Source organism: Sus scrofa, chromosome 13 (assembly GCF_054392235.1).
Source record: "Sus scrofa isolate SSC_HxYL_T2T_F1_AM1 chromosome 13, Sscrofa_HxYL_maternal_Yorkshire_Landrace_v2.0, whole genome shotgun sequence".
Classification (NCBI taxonomy): Eukaryota; Metazoa; Chordata; class Mammalia; order Artiodactyla; family Suidae; genus Sus; species Sus scrofa.
The window spans coordinates 172,248,784-172,271,848 of NC_139395.1; the positions used below are offsets into that span (position 1 = coordinate 172,248,784).

Here is a 23,065-nt window from a genome sequence, read left to right on the forward strand (position 1 = left end):
CACTATGTACTGTAGAGTTTTCCAGAGGCTGCATGACATGTATTACAAGAAATTAAATTCAGAAGCATATAGAGGAAATCATTTATTTACCCAGACATTAAAGATTTGCAAAAAGTAAAATAATGCCGTTCTTCTCAATTGTTTGAAAATAGTTATTTAAAATAGTTATGTTAACATGCAATGTGATTATTGTTTTTTAATGAATTAATAAAGAAAAATTCTATAAGTAGAACCATAAGAACTCTGAATACCCTACTTTTCTGGAATATGGCCACAAATCAGGAATGAAGCATAAAACACCTCTGAACATGGGAGGAAAAAAATCACAAAATTAGAATGCTCAAGTTGACTCATGAGAAACTTCTGAAGTCTTTATATTATATTTAACCTATATGTTTAAATTACTTATAACCCCAGTAAAGATGAATGTCTTACTTCTGGGTTGGTAGCATATCAAAGCAATGAATTAGATAGGGTTACGAAAAAAATGCTTGGCACCAAAGACAGATCTAGTGACAGCTGAATGAAATAATAATTAAATGCATGGGTCATTCTTGGGAGATGACCATGAGAAACGTTTAACAACCACCACAACGAAAATATAACAGATAAATTGGAGTCAAAGATCATAATTTTCAAATGAATTTTTGAATTGAAACAACAAAGTTGAAGTAAATTTCAGGTTATCAACTGTTCAGGCAATATCCTTTGAAATCTGTGTTCATTCTTATATGCAGTTAAGGATGCATGTGTTTTTTAGTACTTAGGTACTAAAAACAGTGTGCTAAGAACTTTATACACACTATAATTCTTTTAGAAGCCTTCTGAGGTGGTTTTTATTTCTGATTGATAGATGAGGAGCCTGAAATTTAGGGAGGGTAAGCAACTGTTAGCAATACAATAAGAGGTAGAGCCAGGATTCAAAACCTGGTCTTTCAGATTACAAAATATATAATTTTAACCTCTTTCACTGTCATATGATGTTAGTGAGCCTCACTTGGGAAAAAACATGTTTCATGGACAAATGTGACAACTGTGGTTATAAAAAAATTTTATTTACTGCAGAATTTTTTCAGAGCTTTTGCTGTGCTGCTGTACATTTTGCTTCCCCAAGAGAGTGACTGAACATGCAGTGTTTTTCAAACTTAATTTTGAAACTCTCCCCTCCTCCCCTAGTTTCTTCTTGAGGATTTAGTGTCCTATGATAACACTTTTCTTTTTTCAGTAGGCCCAGGTAATGTCTGCATGTTTTGCATCAAGTCTAATGAATCATAACTGAATTTCAAAATCAGAATCTACAGTTAATAGTGATAAAACTATTCCAGCGATGCTAGTTGAAGTCATTGGAATGGGTAGAAATGCACACAAAAAGAGTATAGGGTGAGAAAAGTCTTGAATTACATATATTTAATTTCAAACAGGTCAAGACATTGGTAAAAAAACAATTGGCAGATTAGGACTCTGATAGGTTTGGAAAGCAAGAGAAGAGAGTGAAAAGCAATGTAAATCAGAGAGTTAAAGTAGTATGAGGAAGTTGAATTTGGCAATTAAGAGGTCAATTTATTTCTCACTGAGTGTGTAGGGACAAAAGCCATATTTCAAAAGGCTGAATTAATGAGTGGTGGTGAAGAAACAGACAATGAGATGTGGAAGAAAGGAGATTTCTGGAACAAGCTTGATGAAATTAGAAAGGTCTTTTTTAAAAAAGACTATAAACATCAGGTTGCTATGGAGGGGAAAGGGGTCAGTGTAGGAGATAATTGATAGGGTGTGGTCCTAAAAGAGATGGGGGAAGATGGAATCAAAGGACAGTTTAAGACTGTCAGAAAAGAGGGAAGATGGATAAAGATAAAAATTTTGAGAAGTTAAGGATATTGCAATCATAGCTTCTAAGTGAAATAAGAGTCAAGGTCACTTTTTGAGAAAGAGTACTTTCAGCTGGTATTGGGAGCTCAAACTAGAGTAGGAGGTCAATTATGGATGAATAAAAGAACTATTTGAAAAAGTCCTTGTTAAAACAAGTGTGAGGAGTTCCCGTGGTGGCTTAGTGGTAATGACCCCGACTGGTATCCATGAGGACTCCGGTTTGATCCCTGATCCCACTCAGTGGGTTAAGGACCCAGCGTTGCCATGAGCTGTGGTGTAGGTGCAGCTCGGATTTCGAGTTGCTGTGGCTTTGGTATATGCCAGCCCCTAGCCTGGAAACTTCCATATGCCACAGGTACAGCCCTAAAAAGAAAACAAACAAACAAAAAAAAACAAGTGTGAGTCTGTAGATAGTCACGGTTCTGGTTACTACAATTATGTGACTTTCTTTAGCATTGCTAAGCAATTTGGGAGCAAGAATTTGGAGGAAAAGAGAAGAATTTAGTTTTATTTAGGGTTAAGGGTATTACAAGATGTGGGGATAAAATATGGGTTCATTTTGAGGAAATGGAAGGGTCAAAGGACAGTATGTTGTAGAATGAGAGGTTCACATTTGTGAACTTGAGAAGTGTGACACTATTAAATCCATTCATAAATGCATGTTGCTGAAATGGAGATGTGATGTATAGGTTGTTGGAATAGAGAAAATTACGATGAATCATTGAGTGAATTGATTTATGGAAATTTTGGAGCTTCAGTAAGATGGCAGAGTTTAATGATAGAGTGTAAAACTATGAATCTAGTATCAGAATATTTTAGGAACATTGGAGAGGGTCAGTACATAGCAATTATAAATATGGGTGAGGTAGTAATACATAGGATTTATGGGAATTTTAACAGGAATTATTGCAATCAAGATGGAAGTGGTGTTGGTGGAAGGAAATTGTTAATTCCTACCCAGTTGTTGTTTTGGCCATGGTTTGTAGCAGCTCAATGTGGGATCTCAGTTGCCAGACCAGGGATTGAACCCAGGATCCAGGAGTGAAAGTGCTGAGTCCTAAACACTACACCACCGGAGAACCACTCCCCACCCCCCATTTTTTATAAGTGAGAGAAGAATCTTCTTGAGAGGAGAATCTTCTTGAGAGAAGAATCTTCTTGAGAGAGCCTTAAAAAATAGTGTAGGAGTTCTCGTCATTGCACAGTGGAAATGAATCCGACTAGGAACCATGAGGTTGCCAGTTCAGTCCTGGCCTCACTCAGTGGGTTAAGGATCCAGCGTTGCTGTGAGCTGTGGTGTAGGTCCCAAACGAGGCTCGGATCCTGTGTTGCTGTGGCTCTGGTGTAGGCCGGCAGCTGTAGCTCCAATTAGATCCGTAGCCTGGGAACCTCCATATGCTGAGGGTGCGGCTCTAGAAAAGACAAAAAAAACAAAAAAACAAAAAAGTGTAGTCGGAGTTCCTGTTGTGGCTCAAGGGGTTAGGAACCTGACATAGAGTCTGTGAGGATGTGGGTTTGATCCCTGGCCTTGCTCAGTGGGTTAAGGATCCAGCATTGCTGCAAGCTGTGGTGTGGGTCACAGATGCTGCTTAGATCCTGTGTTGCATGGCTGTGGTGTAGGCCAGCAGCTATAGTTCTGGTCCACTCCCAGCCTGGGAACTTCCATATGCTGCAGGTGTGGCCATAAAAGGAAAAAAAAATGCAAAAAAAAAAATAGTGTAGTCAATAAAAAGCTATAGACATATAAAATTTATGTAATAAAAAAGATTCAGTTAAACAAAGGTGGAGGAAATGTTCAAGGAAAAGGTTCAGAATTTAAGAAAATTGTATTGACCTTGGAAGAGAATTTGGTGGGCTAGCAAAGAGAGAGAAAGGAATGTAAACAACAACTTTAGCTCAATATATAGAAAACAAAACAAAAACAATATTAAAAAGACATGTTAAGTTAAAAAAAAAAAGAATGTTTGTGAAAGGGTACAGTGGAATTACCTGAGATGAGAGAGTAGCAATGTAATAAACTATAGGGATTGACATCTAGGGTGGTGAATGTGGTTCCCAGGACTTATGATGGGAGGCAGCAGATTGAAAGTAGATGAAAGGGATATGGTAACAGAAGGATTGAATTTTGGATAGGATTGTGTAGCTCTAAAGATCCAGACTGGAACTTTGCTGTAATGGTGCTGTCTCAAACCTGCCTCTCAGATAGATAGCTCTAACATGAGTCTGCAGTAATTTAGGAGGTGGCTAATATGGGCTGCTTCATCATCTGTACCTATAGATAGCCTCCTTGGCTGCACCTAGCTTTGCACTGCCCTGCCTCCATTTCTGCTTATCTAAAACTTACTTCAGGAGTTCCCGTCGTGGCTCAGTGGTTAACGAATCCGACTAGGAACCATGAGGTTGGGGGTTCAATCCCCAGCCTTGCTCAGTGGGTTAAGGATCCCGCGTTGTTGTGGCTGTGGCGTAGGGTTGGCAGCTACAGCTCCGATTAGACTCTTAGTCTGGGAACTTCCATATGCCATGGGTGTGGCCCTAGAAAAGGCAAAAAGCCAAAAATAAATAAATAAATAAATAAATAAAACTGACTTCAGCCCAGTTCACTTGTATCTTTCCAAGAACTATCTCCTAATTAACTCATACTTCAAAAGTACACCATTTCTGATTATGAGACTGATGCTCTGCCTGCTATGCGAAGGAGGCAGATAAAAGTACACCATTTCTGAACTTCCATGGGTCTTTGCCTTTTATATGATATTTATCAGATTCCATCATTTATTCTAGTTGGCCGAGTTGTTTAATCTCTGCTGTTAAACTTAACTCTATGACAGAGACTGTCTTAACTCATTTTATATCCCCGTGTTATCCAGCATGCCTAGAATGTACTGGTTAAGATTACCACCTCTGGAATCAGACCAGTGATGGATTAACATGATGACCTTGGGCAAATTATTTTCAAAGCTAGATTCTTCATTTATAAAATAGAGGTAATACCATTACTGAACTCACAAGGGTTAAATAAAATAATTTGTGTAAAGTACTTAGCATAGTGCCTGGCAATGGTAATTACTATTATTTTTTATTTTTATTTTTTTGCTTTTTAGGGCCGAACTTGTGGCATATGGAAGTTCCCAGGTCAGGGGTTGCATCTGAGCTGCAGCTGCTGGCCTACACTATAGCTGTGGCAGTGCCAGATCTGAGCAGCATCAGTCCCATGATCTGAGCTCATGGCAACGCTGGATCCTTAACCCACTGACTGAGGCCAGGGACATAAGGCCTGGCATCCTTATGGATTACTAGTTGGATTCATTTCTGCTATGCCATGATAGGAACTCCAGTTTAAGTGTTTTTATAAACCATGACAGGAACTCCCTTGAACATCTTTTCATGTGTTTGTTGGCCATCTCTGTGTCTTTGGAGAAGTGTCTGTTTATATCTTCTGCCCATTTTTTGGGGGGTTGTTTATTATTTTGGTATTGAGCTATAGAAAGTGTTTTCATGTATTTTGGAGATTAGTCCCTTGTCAGTTGCTCCATTTGCAAATACTTTCTCCCATTTTGTGGGTTGTCTTTTCATTTCATTTAGGGTTTCCTTTTCTGTGTAAAACTTTTAAGGTTAATTAGGTCCCATTTGTTTATTTTTGATTTTATTGTCATTATTCTAGGAGGTGGATCTGAGAAGATATTGCTCTGGTTTATGTCAGAGAGTGTTTAGCCTCTAAGTGTTTTCTTCTAAGAGTTTTATAGTGTCCGGTCTTATATTTAGGTCGTTAATCCATTTTGAGTTTATTTTTGTGTATGGTGTTAGGAAATGTTCTTTTCTTTCTTTTTTTTTGCTTTTTAGGGCCCCAGCTATGGCATATGGAGGTTCCCAGGCTAGGGGTCTAATCGGAGCTACAGCTGCCGGCCTACCCCACAGCGACAGCAATGCAGGATCTGAGCCATGTCTGCGACCTACACCACAGTTCATGGCATCGCCAGGTCCTTAACCCCACTGAGTGAGGCTTGGAATTGAACCTTCAACCTCACAGTTCCTAGTTAGATTCATTTCTGCTGCACCATAATGGAAACTCCCAGAAGTGTTCTAATTTCATTCTTTTACATGTAGCTGTTCAGTTTTTCCAGCACCACTTATTGAAGGGGCTGTCTTTTGTCCGCTGTATATTCTTGCCTTCTTTGTCATAGATAAGTTGACTGTAGGTATGTGGGTTTAATTCTGGGCTTTCTATCCTGTTCCACTGATCTATATTTCTGTCTTTGTGCCAGTACCATACTGTTTTGATAACTGTTGCTTTTTAGTATAGTCTGAAGCCAGGGAGCCTGATTCCTCCAACTCCATTTTTCTTTTTCAGGATGCCTTTGGCTGTTCTGGATCTTTTGTGCTTCCAAACAAACTTTAAAATATATTGTTCAAGTTCTCTGAAAACTGTCCTTGGTAATTTGATAGGGATTATATTGAATTTGTAGGTGATCTTGGGTAGTATAGTCATTTTGACAATATTGATTTTTCCAACCCAAAGGCATAGTATGTCTTTCCATCTGTTTGTGTCATCTTTGATTTTCTCATCGGCCTCTTAGAGTTTTCAGAGTACAGGTCTTTTGTCTCTTTAAGGAAGTTTATTCCAAGGTGTTTTATTCTCTTTGATGCAATGGTAAATGGGAGTGTTTCCCTAATTTCTCTTTTAGATCTTTCATTGTTAGTATATAGAAATGCAGTCAATTTCTGTGTATTAATTTTGTACCCTGCAGCTTTACCAAATTCACTGATGAGCTCTGTTTTCTGGTACAGTCTTTTTTTTTTTTTTTTTTTTTTTTTTTTTTTTGTCTTTTGCCTTTTTTAGGGCTTCTCCTGTGGAGGTTCCCAGGCTAGGAGTCCAATTGGAGCTGTAGCCGCCGGCCTATGCCAGAGCTACAGCAACGTGGGATCTGAGCCGTGTCTGCGACCTACACCACAGCTCACAGCAACTCCAGATCCTTAACCCACTGAGCAAGGCCAGGGATCAAACCTGCAGCCTCATGGTTCCTAGTCGGATTCGTTAACCACCGTGCCATGACAGGAACTCCTCTGGTACAGTCTTTAGGATTCTGTAGGTATAGTATCATGTCATGTGCAAATAGTGATAGTTTTACTTCTTTTCCAATTTGAATTCATTTTATTATTTATTTATTTCTCTGATTGCTATGGCTAAACTTCCAAAACTATGTTGAATAGTGGCAAGAGCAAACATCATTGCCTTATTCCTGATCTTAGTGGGAATTCTTTCAGCTTTTCACCATTGAGAATGATGTTAGCTGTGGGCTTGTTATATATGGCCTTTATAATGTTGAGGTAGGTTCCCTGTATGCCTGCTTTCTGAAGGTTTTTTTTTTTTTTTTATCAAAAATGGGTGTTAGATTTTGTCAAAGGCTTTTTCTGCGTCTATTGAGAGGATCATATAGTTTTTATTCTTCAATTTGTTAATGTGGTGTATCACACTGGTCGATTTGTGGATACTGAAGAATCCTTGCATCCCTGGGATAAATCCCACTTGATCATGATGTACAATCCTTTTAATGTATTGTTGGATTCCATTTGCTAGTATTTTGTTGAGAATTTTTGCATCTATGTTCATCAGTGAAATTGGCCTGAAATTTTCTTTTTTTGTGGTATCTTTGTCTGGTTTTGGTATCAGGGTGACGATGGCCTCATAGAATGAGTTTGCGAGCCTCCAGTTTATTACCAAGATCTTGAATCATCTTTGCTATCTTCAGTCTAAAGTCTTTTTCACTGAGTTTAATAATCTCTAGATCACTTAGCTGTTTTTCTGTTTTTTTTTTTTTTTTTCTTTTCTTGCTCCCTTATCTGAGTCATAATTATCTGCCTTTTCATTTTGTATAGATTTTTGGTGTGGTCTCCTTTTTGCAAACAGTAGAGTTGTAGCCTCTCTTGCTTCTGATGTCTGCCCCCCTTGTGGCTGAAGTTGGTACTGGGGCTTGCTGTAAGCTTCCTGATGAGAGGGACTGGTGCCTGTCCACTGGTAGGTGGAGCTGATTCTTATCCCTCTGGTGGGTGGGGCTTTGTCTCTGGGTGAGACTCCAGGTGGCTGTGTGCCTGGGGGAGGGGGCGTCCTTAGTCAACCTGTTTGCTGGTGGGTGGGGTATGATTTTACTTAGATGATTGTTTGTCCTGGGGCTTCTCAGATTTTTCCAAAATTGCCACCTTTAGAGGAGCACATGCTGATGATTATTCCTGAGACCTTTTCCTCCAAAGTCCTTCCCCCACAATGAGCCAGAGTCACCCCCTCTTTTCCCAGGAGATCCTCTTAAGAACTGCAGCCAGGTCTGATCCAGATTGCTATGGAGTCTCTGTTTTGTCCTGGGACCCAGTGCGCATGAAAGCCTGTGTGTGCCTTTCAAGAATGGGGTCTCTGTTTCCCCCAGTCATGTGGAGCTCCTGAGCACCACCCCCACTGGCCTTAAGTGCAAATTCTCTGGGGGCTCCTTCTCACCATCTGACATGGGGCTCAGAACTCTCACTCCTGTAGGTGAGTCTCTGATACAGTTACTTTCCCGTTTGTGGGCTGCCCACCTGGAGGGTATGGGGTTGCTTATATAGGGTAATCGCCCCTCCTACCATCTTGATGTGGCCTCCTTTTTGTCTTCTGGAGTAGTTTATCTTTTTTGATAGTTGGAAGTCTATTTGGTCAAATAGCAGTTGGTTGCAATTTTGTTGCTTTTATGAGAGAAGGTGAGCTCCAGTCCTTCTACTCCACCATCTTAGTCCCATTTCCTTTAAATTAAAAAAATTTTTTTTATGGCCACATCCACAGCATATGGAAGTTCCTGGGCTAAGGATGGAAGCTGAGCCTCAGCTGTGACCTGCGTTGCAGCTGTGGCAACAGTGGATCCCTTAACCCACTGAGCTGGGCCAGGGATGGAACCCATGCCTCCACAGTGACCTGAGTTGCTGCAATTCTTAACCCACAGTGCCAAAAGTGTGAACTCCATAGAAGTTTTTTAATTTTTAAGTTGAGGTAATAGATACAGCACAGTGCACATATCTTTAGTTTAATAACTTCCTATACTTTTATACATTTACCTCTATAATTATCACCTAGATGAAGATACAGGATGTTTCCAGTCCCAGTTAATAGCCTTCCCTCCTTGGGTATTTGTACTGCCCTAACTAGTATCATAGATTTGTTTTACCTGTTCTTGAATTCTATATAAAGAGAATCATATATTCTTCTGCATCTGGTAGAACATAATGTCTGTGACATGTATTCATGTTGTGCATAGCTATAATTTATTCTTTTTTTATTACTGTATAGTTTTCCATTGTATGAAAAGGTTTATCCATGTTCCTGTTGACGGACTTTGGATTGTTTTTAGTTTTTGACTAATAAGAACAAAGATAACTTAACATTTTATATGTATCTTTTGGTGGCAATAGACACTCATTTCTCTTGGTTAAGTATCTAGAAATGTAGTGTTGGACCTTGAGTAGGCAGGTGTCTAACTTTAGTAAATACTGGCAAAGTAGATGTATTCATTTACACTCCTGCCAGCAGTATACAAGAATTCTAGTCTCCTAGCAACACTTGGTTTTGTCAGTCCTTTAATTTTATTTATTTATTTACTTACTTACTTACTTTCTTACTTATATTTGGCAGTTCCTGGGCCAGGGATTGAATCTGAGGCACAACTGTGATCTATGCCACAGCTGAGGCAATGCTGGATCTTTTAACCCACTGCACTGGGTTGGGGATTGAACCTGCACCTCTGTAGCAACCCAAGCTTTTGCAGTCAGATTCTTAACCCACTGTGTCACAATAGGAACTGTGAGTCTTTTAAACTTTACCCTTTCTAAGGGCCGTGTAATGATATTCTGTTGCCATTTTAGTTTGCATTTCCCTAATAATAATGAAATTGAACACATTTTCATGTTTATTGGCCATTTGGACAGTGTTTTTTATGAAGCGCCTATTTAAGACTTTTGCCCATTTTGAAGATTGGGTTGTCGTTGCCTTTGCTTTATAGGAGCTCTTTTTATATGTTCTTGTTATGAGTCCTTTGACAGATATATCTATTATACAGTATTAGTAACTGTGCTCACCATCCTGTATGTAAATATATGCATTATTAATCTTCTTCCATCTGTGGTTTGCCTTCTCAGTGAAGAGGTTTGGTGAATAGAAGTTTTTAATTTTAATGAAGTTGAGTTTATTAATTTTTTCCTTTATGGTTAATACAACTTGAATCTTTTTTTTTTTTTTTTTTCTTTTTAGGGCCGCACTGGTGGCATATGAAGTCTCCCAGGCTAGGGGTCAAATCAGAGCTATAGCTGCCGGCCTACACCCCAGCCATAGCAATGCAGTATCAGAGCCAAGTCTGCAGTATACACCACAGCTCATGGACAAAACCAGCTCCTTAACCCACTGAGCAAGACCTGGGATCAAACCAGAGTCCTCATGGATGCTAGTCAGATTCGTTTCTGCCGAGTCATAATGGGAACTCTGTTACTACTTGAATCTTGTTTGAGATATCCTTGCCTATCCCAAGGTCATGAGGGTTTCTCCTTCATTTCTATTCTAGAAGCTTTATTTGTCTTTAACGTTTAAATCTATGATCCATTTACAAGTAATTTTTATATATAGTGTGATGTTTATATTCATTTATCCCATTGGTTATCACATTGCTCCAGCACTACTTACAGAAGAGATCATCCCTTTCCCACTGAATTGAAGTGGTGGGTTTGTTCTAAATAGGTGACCATCTATGTCTGGTTCTCTTCCATTCATTTTTTTTGCTTTTTAGGGCCACACTTGCGGCATATGGAGGTTCCCAGGCTAGGGGTCTAATTGGAGCTACAGCCATAGCCACAGCAATGCCAGATCCAAGTGGTGTCTGTGACCTACACCTCATGGCAACGCTGAATCCTTAACCCACTGAGCAAGGCCAGGGATCGAACCCACAACCTCTTGGTTCCTAGTTGGATTTGTTTCTGCTGTGCCACAATGGGAACTCCTCTACCATTCATTTTTATTATGAAGTTTTAATGTATTTCAGTAAATTGTAAGTTCCAGGAAGACTTAGACTATTTTAAATTTGCTCTCTATACTATACTCACTGGCTAGTCCAGTGCCAGGCAAATGATGACATTCAGTAAATATTTGCTGACTGAATGAGAGAATCATAAAGAAAAATACCACAGGAAGTCTGAAAAGTGTTGGTGAGGAAAGACTTAAGCTGTTTTCGTTGTGTAGATTCTTGGATATGTAGCCCTCACCTTTTGCTCAACTCCCTCTGCCCCCAACCCATTATAGGAATTTATCTGGTCTTGTGGTTCAACCAACACATTATCAGATACCTATTGGATACTAGGACTTTTGCCAGGGAATTTCTTATTTAGTTCTTAGAACCAAGTTTCCCTTTTTTCACTTTGTCATCATTTATATTATTTAATTGAGACATTTGGTGAGAATCTGCTGTTCTTCGGATTACTTTTTGATCCTTATGTTTAGTAAAATATATCAATGTAAATTGTAAATCTAACAAGTTAATTTAAAAGAAAAGATGGCTGTGGAAGGATTTATTTTTTTATACTGTTTATCTCATTTAATATTAAATGACAGTTTTTACCATGTCTTTGTAGAAATCATCACAGAAGGAAAAAGGAAAAAGTCTTCATCTTCGGAGTTACATAAGGTAGGTACTAGTTTTACTCTTAACCCTTTCCATTATCCTTAGAGTTACTAATGTTGAAAGTATTTTAGTATTTGTCTTTTTAATAAAAATTTAAAGAAAATACTGTAAATTCTTAACTAGTTAGTGTTTTTTGAGGGGAACGGTGTATTCTAATTAATTAATCTGTTTTTAGTAGGATCATCTTTTTAACCTGTAGAATTTTGTGATTTAAAGGCCATGGTACCTTGATTTGCATTATAATTATTAGAGTTTTCTTTGAAGCATTTTTTTTTCTTCTAGTTTTTTTGCTTTTTAGGGCCACACCTGTGGCATATGGAGGCTTCCAGGCTAGGGGTCCAATGGGAGCTATGGCTGTTGGCCTATACCGCAGACACAGCAAGGCCAGATCCCAGCTGTGTCTGCGACCTACACCACAGCTCATGGCAACGCCAGATCCTTAATCCACTGAGCGAGGCCAGGGATCGAACCTGCAACCTCATGGTTCCTAGTTGGATTCATTTCTGCTGCACCATGATGGGAACTCCCTCTTTGAAGCATTCTAATTACACACAGAAGAGACTTTAATTTGGTACATTTTGTGGAACAAAGAAGGGGAAGAAGAGTTCCTGTTGTGGCTCAGCAGATTACAAATCTGACTAGTATCCATGAGGATGTGGGTTTGCTTCCTGGCCCTGCTCAGTGGGTTAAGGATCTGTTGTTGATGCAAGTCTCGGTGTGGGTCATAGATGTGGCTTGGATATGGTGTTGCCGTGGCTATGGTGTAGTCCTCAGCTGTGGCTCCAATTCAGTCTCCAATCCGGGCTCTTCCATATGCTTCAGGTGTGGCTATAAAAAGAAAAAGAAAACCCACAAAATGCTGTTTTGTAATATACTTTTTCTACTTAACTATATATTGTGAATATCATTTTCTGAAACCAAATAAAAGCATTGCTCAGTAGATATTTATTGGGTACTTAACATGTAGTAGACACTATGCTAGGTATAAGTACCAGAGAAGCAGCAGTAAATGTTTTTAATGGCTACATTATATTCCCCATAGGGATGTATCATAGTTAATTTTTTTTTTTTTTGTCTTTTTGCCTTTTCTGGGGCTGCTCCTGTGGTGTATGGAGGTTCCCAGGCTAGGGGTCTAATCGGAGCTGTAGCTGCCGGCCTATGCCAGAGCCACAGCAACTCGGGATCTGAGCTGTATCTGCGACCTACACCACAGCTCATGGCAACGCTGGATCCTTAACCCACTGAGCAAGGCCAGGGATCGAACCTGCAACCTCTTGGTTTCTAGTCGGATTCGTTAACCACTGAGCCACAACGGGAACTCCCTGTATCACAGTTAATTTAACCACTACCCCTTTATTTTATTTTTGAATTGTTCTCAGTTAATTTTTTTTTTAACTTTTTAGGGCCACACACATGGCATATGGAGGTTCCCAGGCTAGGGGTCAAATTGGAGCTACACCTGCTGGCCTATGCCACAGCCACAGCAATAAAGGACCCGAGATGTGTCTGAGACCTACACCACAGCTCATGGAAATGCTGGATTCTTAACCCACTGAGCGAGACCAGGGATTGAACCCACCACCTTGTGGTGACTAGTTGGGTTTGTTTCTGCTGGGCCACAGCAGGAACTCCCAGTTAAAAATTTTTAAACAGTACTGCAGTTATTATTCTTGTAGCTACATCATGGTGATTATTATTATTATTATTATTTTTTTTTGTTGTTGTTGTTGTTGCTATTTCTTGGGCCGCACCCGCGGCATATGGAGGTTCCCAGGCCAGGGGTTGAATCAGAGCTGTAGCCACCTGCCTACGCCAGAGCCACAGCAATGCGGGATCCGAGCCGCGTCTGCAACCTACACCACAGCTCACGGCAACGCCGGATCGTTAACCCACTGAGCAAGGGCAGGGATCGAACCCGCAACCTCATGGTTCCTAGTCGGATTCGTTAACCACTGCGCCACAACGGGAACTCCCTCATGGTGATTATTAACATCATTCTCTACTAAATTATTCCTGGCCTTTTGATAGGAGCTGGAAATAGATTAGTTCAAGGCTTATATCTATAGATAGATGTGGAATAAGAGTATAAACACTTTGAATTCTCATAATGGGTAGATCCATAGTCTTTGATTATACATGGGGAGGTTGATACTGAAAACTGAAAAACAAAACTTTTATTCTTCCTTGGTAAGTCATAGCCATACCTATGAGTAGACTCCAAATTTTTTCCTTGAATAATAGTTTTATGTCTATGTAGTATCTTAACAAATAAGTGATTGAGATTCTAAAGTTCTTTATTAAGAATAGTTCAGTTTGAGCAGTTTATTGAGCATATGTTATGAAAAAGAATGAAAGAATTTCATTCAGGAATGAACCCGAGCCACAGCAGCTGAATTCTTAATCACTAGGTCACCAGGAGAATCCCAGCAATATCTTTTTTTTTTTAAATTTTCTTTTATTGTCTTTTTAGGGCTGTACCTGCAACATATGGAAGTTCCCAGGCTAGGGGTCAAATTGGAGCCTACGCTATAGCCACAGCAACACCAGATCCGAGCTGTGTCTGTGACCTACACCACAGCTCACAGCACTGCTGAGTCCTTAACCCATTGAGCAGGGCCAGGGATTGAACCCGTGTCCTCATGGATACTGGTTAGGTTCATTACCACTGAGGCACAATGAGGACTCCATAGCAATATCTTTTTTTTGGGCTTTTTAGGGCCATACCCCTGGCATGTGGAAGTTCTCAGGCTATGGGTTGAATCAGAGCTGTAGCCCTGGCCTACACCACAGCCACAGCAATGCCGAAGGTGAGCCACGTCTGCGACCTACATGGCAATGCGGGATCCTTAACCCACTGGGTGAGGCCAGAGATTAAACCTGCGTTATGGTTACTAGTCAGATTCATTTCTGCTGTGCCACAATGGGAACTCCAGCAATATCTTTTTTTGATCCACCTCCTAGAGTAATGAAATAAAACCAAAAATAAAAACATTGACCTAATTAAATTGAAAAGCTTTTGCACAGTACAGAAACCATAAACAAAATGAAAAGACAATCCACAGAATGGGAAAAAATATTTTCATATGTAGTGGCTGACAAGGGATTAATCTCCAAGTACATAAACAACTTCTGCTCTATACCAAGAAAACCCAAACAACCCAATCAAAAAATGGCCAGAAGATTGGAGTACACATTTCTCCAGTGAAGACAGACAGATGGCCAAAAGACATGAAAAGATGCTCAGCACCAGCAATTCTTAGAGAAATGCAAATCAAAACTGCAGTGAGGTGTCACCTCACACTGGTTAGAATGGTCATTATCAACAAGTTTACTAACAATAAATGCTGGAGAGTATGTGGAGAAAAAGAAATCCCTGTACACTGTTGGTGGGAATGTAAATTGGTGCAGCCAATATGGAGAACAGTGTGGAAATTCCTTAAAAAGCTAAAAATAGAGCTACTGTATGATCCAGCGATCCCATTTCTGAGCATCCATCTGGAGAAATCCGTAACTCAAAAGGATACATGCACCTCAGTGTTCACTGCAGTGCTATTAACAATAGCCAAGACCTGGAAGCACTCTAAATGTCCATCGACAGAGGAATGGTAAAGAAGATGTGGTACATGTATATAATGGAATATTATTCAGCCATAAAAAATAATGAAATAATACCATTTGTAGCATCATGGATGGACTTAGAGATTATCATACTAAGTGAAGTGTGTCAGGGAAAGACAAATACCATATGATGTCACTTATATGTGGAACCTAAAAAATGATACAAATAAACTTATAAAACATAAACAGATTCACAAATTTAGAGAACAAATTTATGGTTATGAAAGAGAAAATAGAAGGGCTTGGCTAAATTAAGAGTTTGGGGGGAGTTCCCATTGTGGCGCAGCGGAATCAAATCTTGAGCTTTGTTTTTGGGAAATTGTTAGAATTTTGTCAAGGTATTCAAGTGTAGTTTGAAGTAGAGGGGATTTAGAACTCATTTCTGCCTTAAAGATTAAAATCTTAAAAGTATTAGGAGACTGTTGAAAATACTTGGAAGTATTAGGAGTCCATTCTGATTCTTGTAATGGAATTATAGGCCTTGCAAAATCATTAGTGGCTTAGAATCTTGGTTGATAGTACACAGTTGAGACCATGTACTGGAAATAGACTTGTCACACATGTACAGTATTAGACTAAGAGATTTAAGTCTATAATTTATTGACCAGTAAGCTGCAGCAGAGGTTTTTTTGATCTTCAAATGTTTATTTTTTTTCTTGCCTTTAATTATTGCATGGTTTTCCTACTGAAAAATAAAACATTTGGAACATGGAGGAAAACACAAAAAATAAAAATCACCCCTTACATCAGCATTCAGATAATCACTATTAAACATTTTTGTGCATATCCTTTCAAATTTGTTTTCTATACATGGATTTTTTTTCCTTATAAGTGAGAGATTATTCTATGTATATGAGTTTCTTTTCTACTTGTATTGGAAATAATTTCTTATATCATTAATTATTCTTCTGGAATATATATATATATATATATGTATATATATATATATATATATATGTATTTTTTTTCCCATCTTTATAGGGCTGCACCCACAACACATGGAGGTTCCCAGGCTAGGGGTTGAATTGGAGCTGTAGCCACCGGCCTACGCCAGAGCCACAGCAACACGAGATACGAGCTGCATTTGCAACCTGCACCACAGCTCATGGCAATGCCAGATCCTTAACCCACTGAGCAAGGCCAGGGATTGAACCTGCAACCTCATGGTTCCTAGTCAGATTCATTAAACACTGAGCCACGACGGGAACTCCTACATGTGGAATTTTAAAATATAAATAGTATAGTGCTGTACAATCCATGGTTGGTTGGACCTGAGGGATGTGAAACTATGGATATGAAGGGCTGATTATAGAGTTATTCAAAATTTCAGATGGACCTGGATTAGTACCTCAAACTCCTGAGTTGTTCAAGGGTCAGTTGTACTTTGCTTTTCAAACCTTTTTTTTTTTTTTTTTTGTCTTTTTGCCTTTTCTAGGGCTGCTCCCACAGCATATGGAGGTTCCCAGGTTAGGGGTCTAATCAGGGCTACAGCTGCCAGCCTACACCACAGCCACAGCAGCGCCAGATCCGGGCCATGTCTGTGACCTGCACCACAGCTCATGGCAATGCTGGATCATTAACCGACTGAGCAAGGCCAGGGATCGAACTTGCAACCTCATAGTTCCTAGTCGGATTCGTTAACCACTGAGCCATGACGGGAACTCTGCTTTTCAAACCTACTAATGCTTGTTTAGAGGGTTATTATTATTACTTTTTTTAGAGCTGTACCCACAGCATATGGAAGTTTCCAGGCTAGGGGTTGAATCGGAGCTATTATAGATGCTGGCCTATGCCACAGCCAGAGCAAAACAGGATCTGAGCCGTGTCTGGGACCTACCCCACAGCTCAACAGCAACGCTGGATCCTTAACCCACTGAACAAGTCCAGGGATTGATCCTGCAGCCTCGTGATTATTATTTGGATTTGTTTCTGCTGCACCACAATGGGAACTCCTTGTTTAGAGTGTTAATAAATTTCCATATTTTGTATGTCTATACTTTTGGGGGATATAGAGAGCTGCTCTTTTTGAAAATAGGGTAGATTATGGGTTTTTTTGTCCATCTTAATGGAATTATACATGAATACTTATTAGGGTAAATAATTCTTTTTGTGGCTGCATCTGTGGCATATGTAAGTTCCCAGGCTAGGGGTCGAATTGGACTGAAACTGAGGCCTACACCACAGACACAGCCACACTGGATTCAAGCCACATTTGCAACCAATGCCATAGCTATGCGATGCTGGATCCTTAACCCACTGAGTGAGTCCAGGGATGGAATCCGCGTCCTCATGGAGACTACATCAGATTACTCTTAACCTGCTGAGCTGCAATGGGAACTGCAGGGTAAATAATTTTTTGAGGTTGAGTCTAAGCCACTCATAGGTAAAATAATAAAAACTAATTACTGTAAAAAAATATAAAATCTCCCACAAAAGACATTAACATCTTTTATAAGATACTCATTTTACAAAATACTCAACATCTCTACCCACCTCTTTTTAAAATATTAGTTGCTGTCCTTCAAGTTTGAACTTCGTATCTTTTTAGTTTATTACTGGGGTGGTATAACAAGTTACTCCAGAACTTAGTAGTGTAAACTTATTTTTTGCTTGGAAGCTAGTGCCTTCAGTCATCTTAAAAGATCACTCACTCACTTACCTTTTTTTTTTTTTTTTTTGTCTGTTTAGGGCCACAACCATGACATATGGAAGATTCCAGGCCAGGGATCACACCAGAGCCAGCCTAATCCACAGCCACAGCAATGCCAGATCTGAGTCATGTCTGCGATCTACACCTCAGCTCATGGCAATGTGGGACCCTTTAACGCACTGAGGGAGGCGAGGGATTGAACTGCATCCTCATGGATACTAGTTGGATTCTTAACCCGCTGAGCTACAACAGGAACTCCTCACTTATCTATCTTGATACCTGTGTTGGGAAGACTCATTATCTTTGTGTATATCTATACTTTTTGGCCTTCCCATGTGATCTCTGTAGCACCTCGGCCTCAGGGTATTCAAGATTTTTTCACCTAGGGCTCCCAAGGCATGTTTACTGGGAGACTGAGGGAGAGGAAAAAAAGGGAGGAAGAAGGGGAGAACCTACAGGTGAGAGCTAGACTGAAGCAGTTTACCTATATTTGTTGCCTTTCTGTGATCTAGCCATGGAAGTCACAGGCCTGCCCAGATTCAAGAGGAAGGAATATAGATTGTACCTGATGTTAGAGAACTCGTCAGTGTCACCTTGTGAGAAGAGCATGTAGGTTGTGGAATATTGATATGGCCATCTTTGGAAAATACAGTATGTCACAGTACCTAAGTAGGCTAAATAACCTACTCCCAAAGGATCTATAGGCGTTGAGCAGCCTGAAGCCCTTGTATTACTTACTGAGAAAACTATTGTTTCCTAGTTAAGAATATGAAGGAAATCATTGGCTTAGAGATATTATTGTTTTTGGAGATGAAGAATTATAAAGAGACCTTTTTATATAGATCAGATATAAATAATTGACATTACTAGTGCCTGAGATTAACTGAGGTGTTAATGAAATAAAATAGGTGAGATACCCTTCCTTGAAATTAATTTTATCCTCCTAATTTAAGCTTTATTTTTGTTGAAATCATTTAATGGTTGTTATTGGTTGTAGTTGATATAGTGCTCATTATATATTGTATAATGTTACATAATATATAAAAGCTAAACTTGATTCTTAACCATCATTTATAATGTGAGTTAAATTATTTTAGTTCTAAGCAAATGATTTCTAATTTGTGGCTATAGTCCATCCATTCATTCATTTATTTATTAGAATATATCATGAGTCATACACTTTGGTGATATAAAGGTGACTAAGTTAGAACACTCTCTTTTTTTTTTTTGTCTTTTTGCCATTTCTTGGGCCACTCTGGCGGCATATGGAGTTTCCCAGGCTAGGGGTCGAATCGGAGCTGTAGCCACCGGCCTACGCCAGAGCCACAGCAATGCAGAATCCAAGCCGCGTCTGCGACCTATGCCACAGCTCACGGCAACGCCGGAACCTTCACCCACTGAGCAAGGGCAGGTATCGAACCCGCAACCTCATGGTTCCTAGTCGGATTCGTTAACCACTGCGCCATGACGAGAACTCCTATAACACTCTCTTTAAGACCTCCACAGTGAAGTTCCCATTGTGGCTCAGCAGTAACATGCCTGACTAGTATCCATGAGGATTCAGTTTCAATCCCTGGCCTTTTTCAGCAGGTTAAGGGATCCAGCATTGCTGTGAGCTATGGTGTAGGTTGCAGACACAGCTCGGATCCAACATTACTGTGGCTGTGGTGTAGGCTGGCAGCTGCAGCTCTGATTTAACCCCTAGGGATTTCCATATGCCACAGGTGTGGCCCTAAAAAGCGAAAAAAAAAAAAAAAAAAAAAAAAGTCCTCCAGTTTGGAGAACAAGATAAACATGTAGAAAAATAATTATAATATAGTACGATATGTGTAATATAAATTACCAAAGACTAATATAAAACACAGAGAAAGTAATGCTTGGTGTGGAAATGATAGTTGTGTGAAGAGATTAATTTTGTGCAGAATTTGAAGTATTAAACAAGGAAGAAGTAGAAAAAAGAGTATTCTGGGTTGAAGGCACAGTACATACAAAGGTCTAGAGGTATAATATGTGTTTGAAGAAGGTTGAATACTGAGTTTTCAGTATCGTTGGGGTTTAGAATTTGTAATGTGTGGGTGATGTCAGAGAGCCCAGATTAAAAGTTTTATTTGTAAGTAATGGGCACCATTGTTGTATTTTAAGATTGTAGCCATAATTAGATTTGTGTCTTAGAGAACTCTGGAGATAGCATTTGGAAGATTGGAAGGGGAAGAAAACTGCCAGTAAGAATAATTAGGAAGGCGTTCCTGTCTTGGCTCAGCGGAAGCAAATCTGACTAGCATCCATGAGGATGCAGGTTTGATCTCTGGCCTTGCTCTGTGGGTTGCAGATCCAGCACTGCCGTGAGCTGTGGTGTAGGTCGCAGACGTGGCTTGGATCTGGTGTTGCTGTGGCTGTGGTGTAGGCCCGGCGGCTGTAGCTCTGATTCGACCCCTAGCCTGGGAACCTCCGTATGTCAAGTGGGTGCAGCCCTAAAAGGAAAAAAAAAAAAAAAAAGAATAATTAGGAATTTATTGGAATATTTTATTTAATACCTTTAAACTAAATGAGGTGGGTTTTTTAAAATTTTTATTTTATTTTAGTTTAGTTTAGTTTAGTTTAGTTTAGTTTATGGGCCAAACCCACGGCGTATGGAAGTTCCCAGGCTAGAGGTCAAACTGGAGCTACAGGTGTTGGCCGCAGCCATAGCCACAGCAATGCCAGATCTGAGCTGCAGTCTACGACCTACACCACAGCTCACGGTAGCGCCGGACCTTTAACCCACTGATCAAGGCCAGAGATGGAACCTGCATCCTCAAGGATCCTAGTTAGTTCCTTAAATGCTGAGCCACAAAGAAAACTCCTAAATGACATATTTTTTAATAAAATTATATTTAACTGCCTATAGATTAAGCACTGAATTTGAAACTATAAACTAATAGCAAAATAGTAATACTAGTAATATAATAGTTCTGTCAGCTCATTTGCCTCTTATTTATATTTCAATTAAATTGGGTATTTTTTCATTCTCATTTCAGATAACAAAGATGTTAAATGCAAAACCAGAGGATGTTTGTGTTCAGTCACCACTCTCCAAACTCAGAAGCTCAGAACGCTGGGATCTCCCTTTACAGAGGGTAAATTAAAAACTATTTTCTTTTAAGTATGTGGTGTTCTTTGGAATGGTTAAAATATTTTAATTAAACTGAATTTTTATTTTCCTAAATGCCCTTATATTGGTTTTCTTGCAGTATATAATTGCAGGTTTTAAATTAATTTATTTCTGGCATATATTGAAGTGATGCTTTGAGGTTAGGGTCTTCAGTTTAAATCTAAGAATACCTTATTATGCATGGTTGTTGCATATGAAATTTAAATCTTATTGTAAAATATATTTTATTTATTTATTTGATTTTTTTAGGGCCGCATCCACATATGGAGGTTCCCAGGCTAGGGGTCGAATTGGAGCAACAGCTGCTTGCTGCCTATACCGAAGCCACAGCAAAGCAGGATCTGAACCGCGTCTGTGACCTACACCATAGCTTACAGCAATGCTGGATCCTTAACCTACTGAGCAAGGCCAGGGATCGAACCTGCAATCTCATGGTTCCTAGTCAGATTCACTTCTGCTGTGCCGTGACAGGAACTCATTATTTATTTATTTTTTGGTTCTGCCCATGGCACGTGAATGTTCTGTGCCAGGAATTGAATTGTGCCACAACAGTGACCTGAACCGCTGCAGTGACAATACCAGATCCTTAACCTGCTGTGCCAAAAGAGAACTACAAATATATTTTCTTTTCTTTTCTTAATAAGATTCTCTTATGATTTTTTAAAGTTTTATTTTATTTTATTTTATTTTTGGCCATGCCTGTGATGTGTGGAAGTTCTTGGGCCAGAGATCAAACTCATGCCACAGCAGTGACTCAGGCCACAGAGTGACCTGAGCTATAGCAGTGACAATGCCAGATCTTTAACCTGCTGAGCCACCAGAAAAGTCCTATTGTATTTCACTTTATTTCTTTTCTTTATTAAAAGAATGAGTGAAAGAGCGAATGACTGAATTATGAAGAATTTATTTATTTTTTATATTACTCAATGAATTTATTACATTTATAGTTGTACAATGATCATCATAACCCAAATTTATAGCATTTCCATCCCACATCCCTAGAGCATCCCCCCCACCCCCACAACCTGTCTCCTTTGGAAACCAGAAGTTTTTCTAAGTCTGTGAGTCAGTATTTGTTCTGCAAAGAAGTTCACTGTGTCCTTTTTTTCAGACCCCACATGTAAGTGATAGCATTTGATGCTGGTGTCTCATTGTCTGACTGACTTCACTTAGCATGGTAATTTCTAGGTCCATCCATGTTGCTAAAAATGCTGGTATTTCATTCCTTTTAATGGCTGAGTAATATTCCATTGTGTATATGTACCACATATTCTTTATCCACTCCTCTGTTGATGGACATTGAGGTTGTTTCCAAGTCTTGGCTATTGCAAATAGTGCTGCAGTGAACATTGGAGTACATGTGTCTTTTCGAGTCATGGTTTTCTCTGGATAGAGGCCCAGGAGTGGGATTGCTGGATCAAATGGTAATCCTATTTTCAGTTTTCTGAGGACTCTCCATGCTGTTTTCCACAGTGGTTGCACCAATTTACAATCCCACCAACAGTGTACTAGGGTTCCCTTTTCTCCACACCATCTCCAGAACTTACTGTTTGTAGACTTTTGGATGCTGGCCATTCTGGCTGGTGTAAGGTGGTACCTCATAGTGGTTTTGATTTGGATTTCTCTAATAATGAGTGATGTTGAACATCTTTTCATGTGTTTTTTGACCATCCGTATGTCTTCTTTGGAGAATTGTCTGTTGAGATCTTCTGCTCATTTTTTGATGAGGTTGTTTGTTTTTTTGGTATTGAGCGGTAGGAGGTGTTTATAAATTTCAGAGATGAATCCCTTGTCAGTTGATTCATTTGCAAAGATTTTCTCCCATTCTGTGGGTTGTCTTTTTCGTTTTGTTTAGGGTTTCCTTTGCTGTGCAGAAACTTTTAAGTCCCATTTGTTTATTTTTGTTTTTCCTGTCATTATTCTAAGAGGTGGATCTGAGAAGATGTTGCTGTGGTTTATGTCAGAAAGTGTTTGGCCTCTTTTCCTCTAAGAGCTTTATTGTGTCTGGTCTTCTATCTAGGTCTTTAATCCATTTTGAGTTGATTTTTGTGTCTGGTGTTAGGGAGTGTTCTAATTTCATTCTTTTCCATGTGACTGGCC

At 39.4% G+C, this 23,065-nt stretch overlaps 1 protein-coding gene across 28 annotated transcripts in view; it reads left to right on the forward strand.

Moving 5' to 3' along the window:
• The window catches only part of SENP7 (SUMO specific peptidase 7), a 168,795-nt gene that overhangs the window by 19,534 nt on the left and 126,196 nt on the right, over positions 1–23,065 (forward strand). For 18 of the 28 annotated variants that reach the window (XR_014824931.1, XR_014824934.1, XR_014824937.1 and 15 more), the window contains 2 exons: positions 11,497–11,549; positions 20,832–20,930. Coding sequence is in view for 16 of the 28 variants with exons in the window: in XM_084991522.1 (XP_084847648.1) it covers positions 11,497–11,549; positions 20,832–20,930 (152 nt within the window). In the remaining 12 variants the exon portion in view is untranslated. Of the gene's footprint in view, positions 1–7,740; positions 7,880–8,155; positions 8,387–11,496; positions 11,550–20,831; positions 20,931–23,065 lie in introns of all 28 variants that reach the window. The other 10 variants (XR_014824935.1, XM_084991521.1, XM_084991520.1 and 7 more) reach the window with 2 other exon arrangements.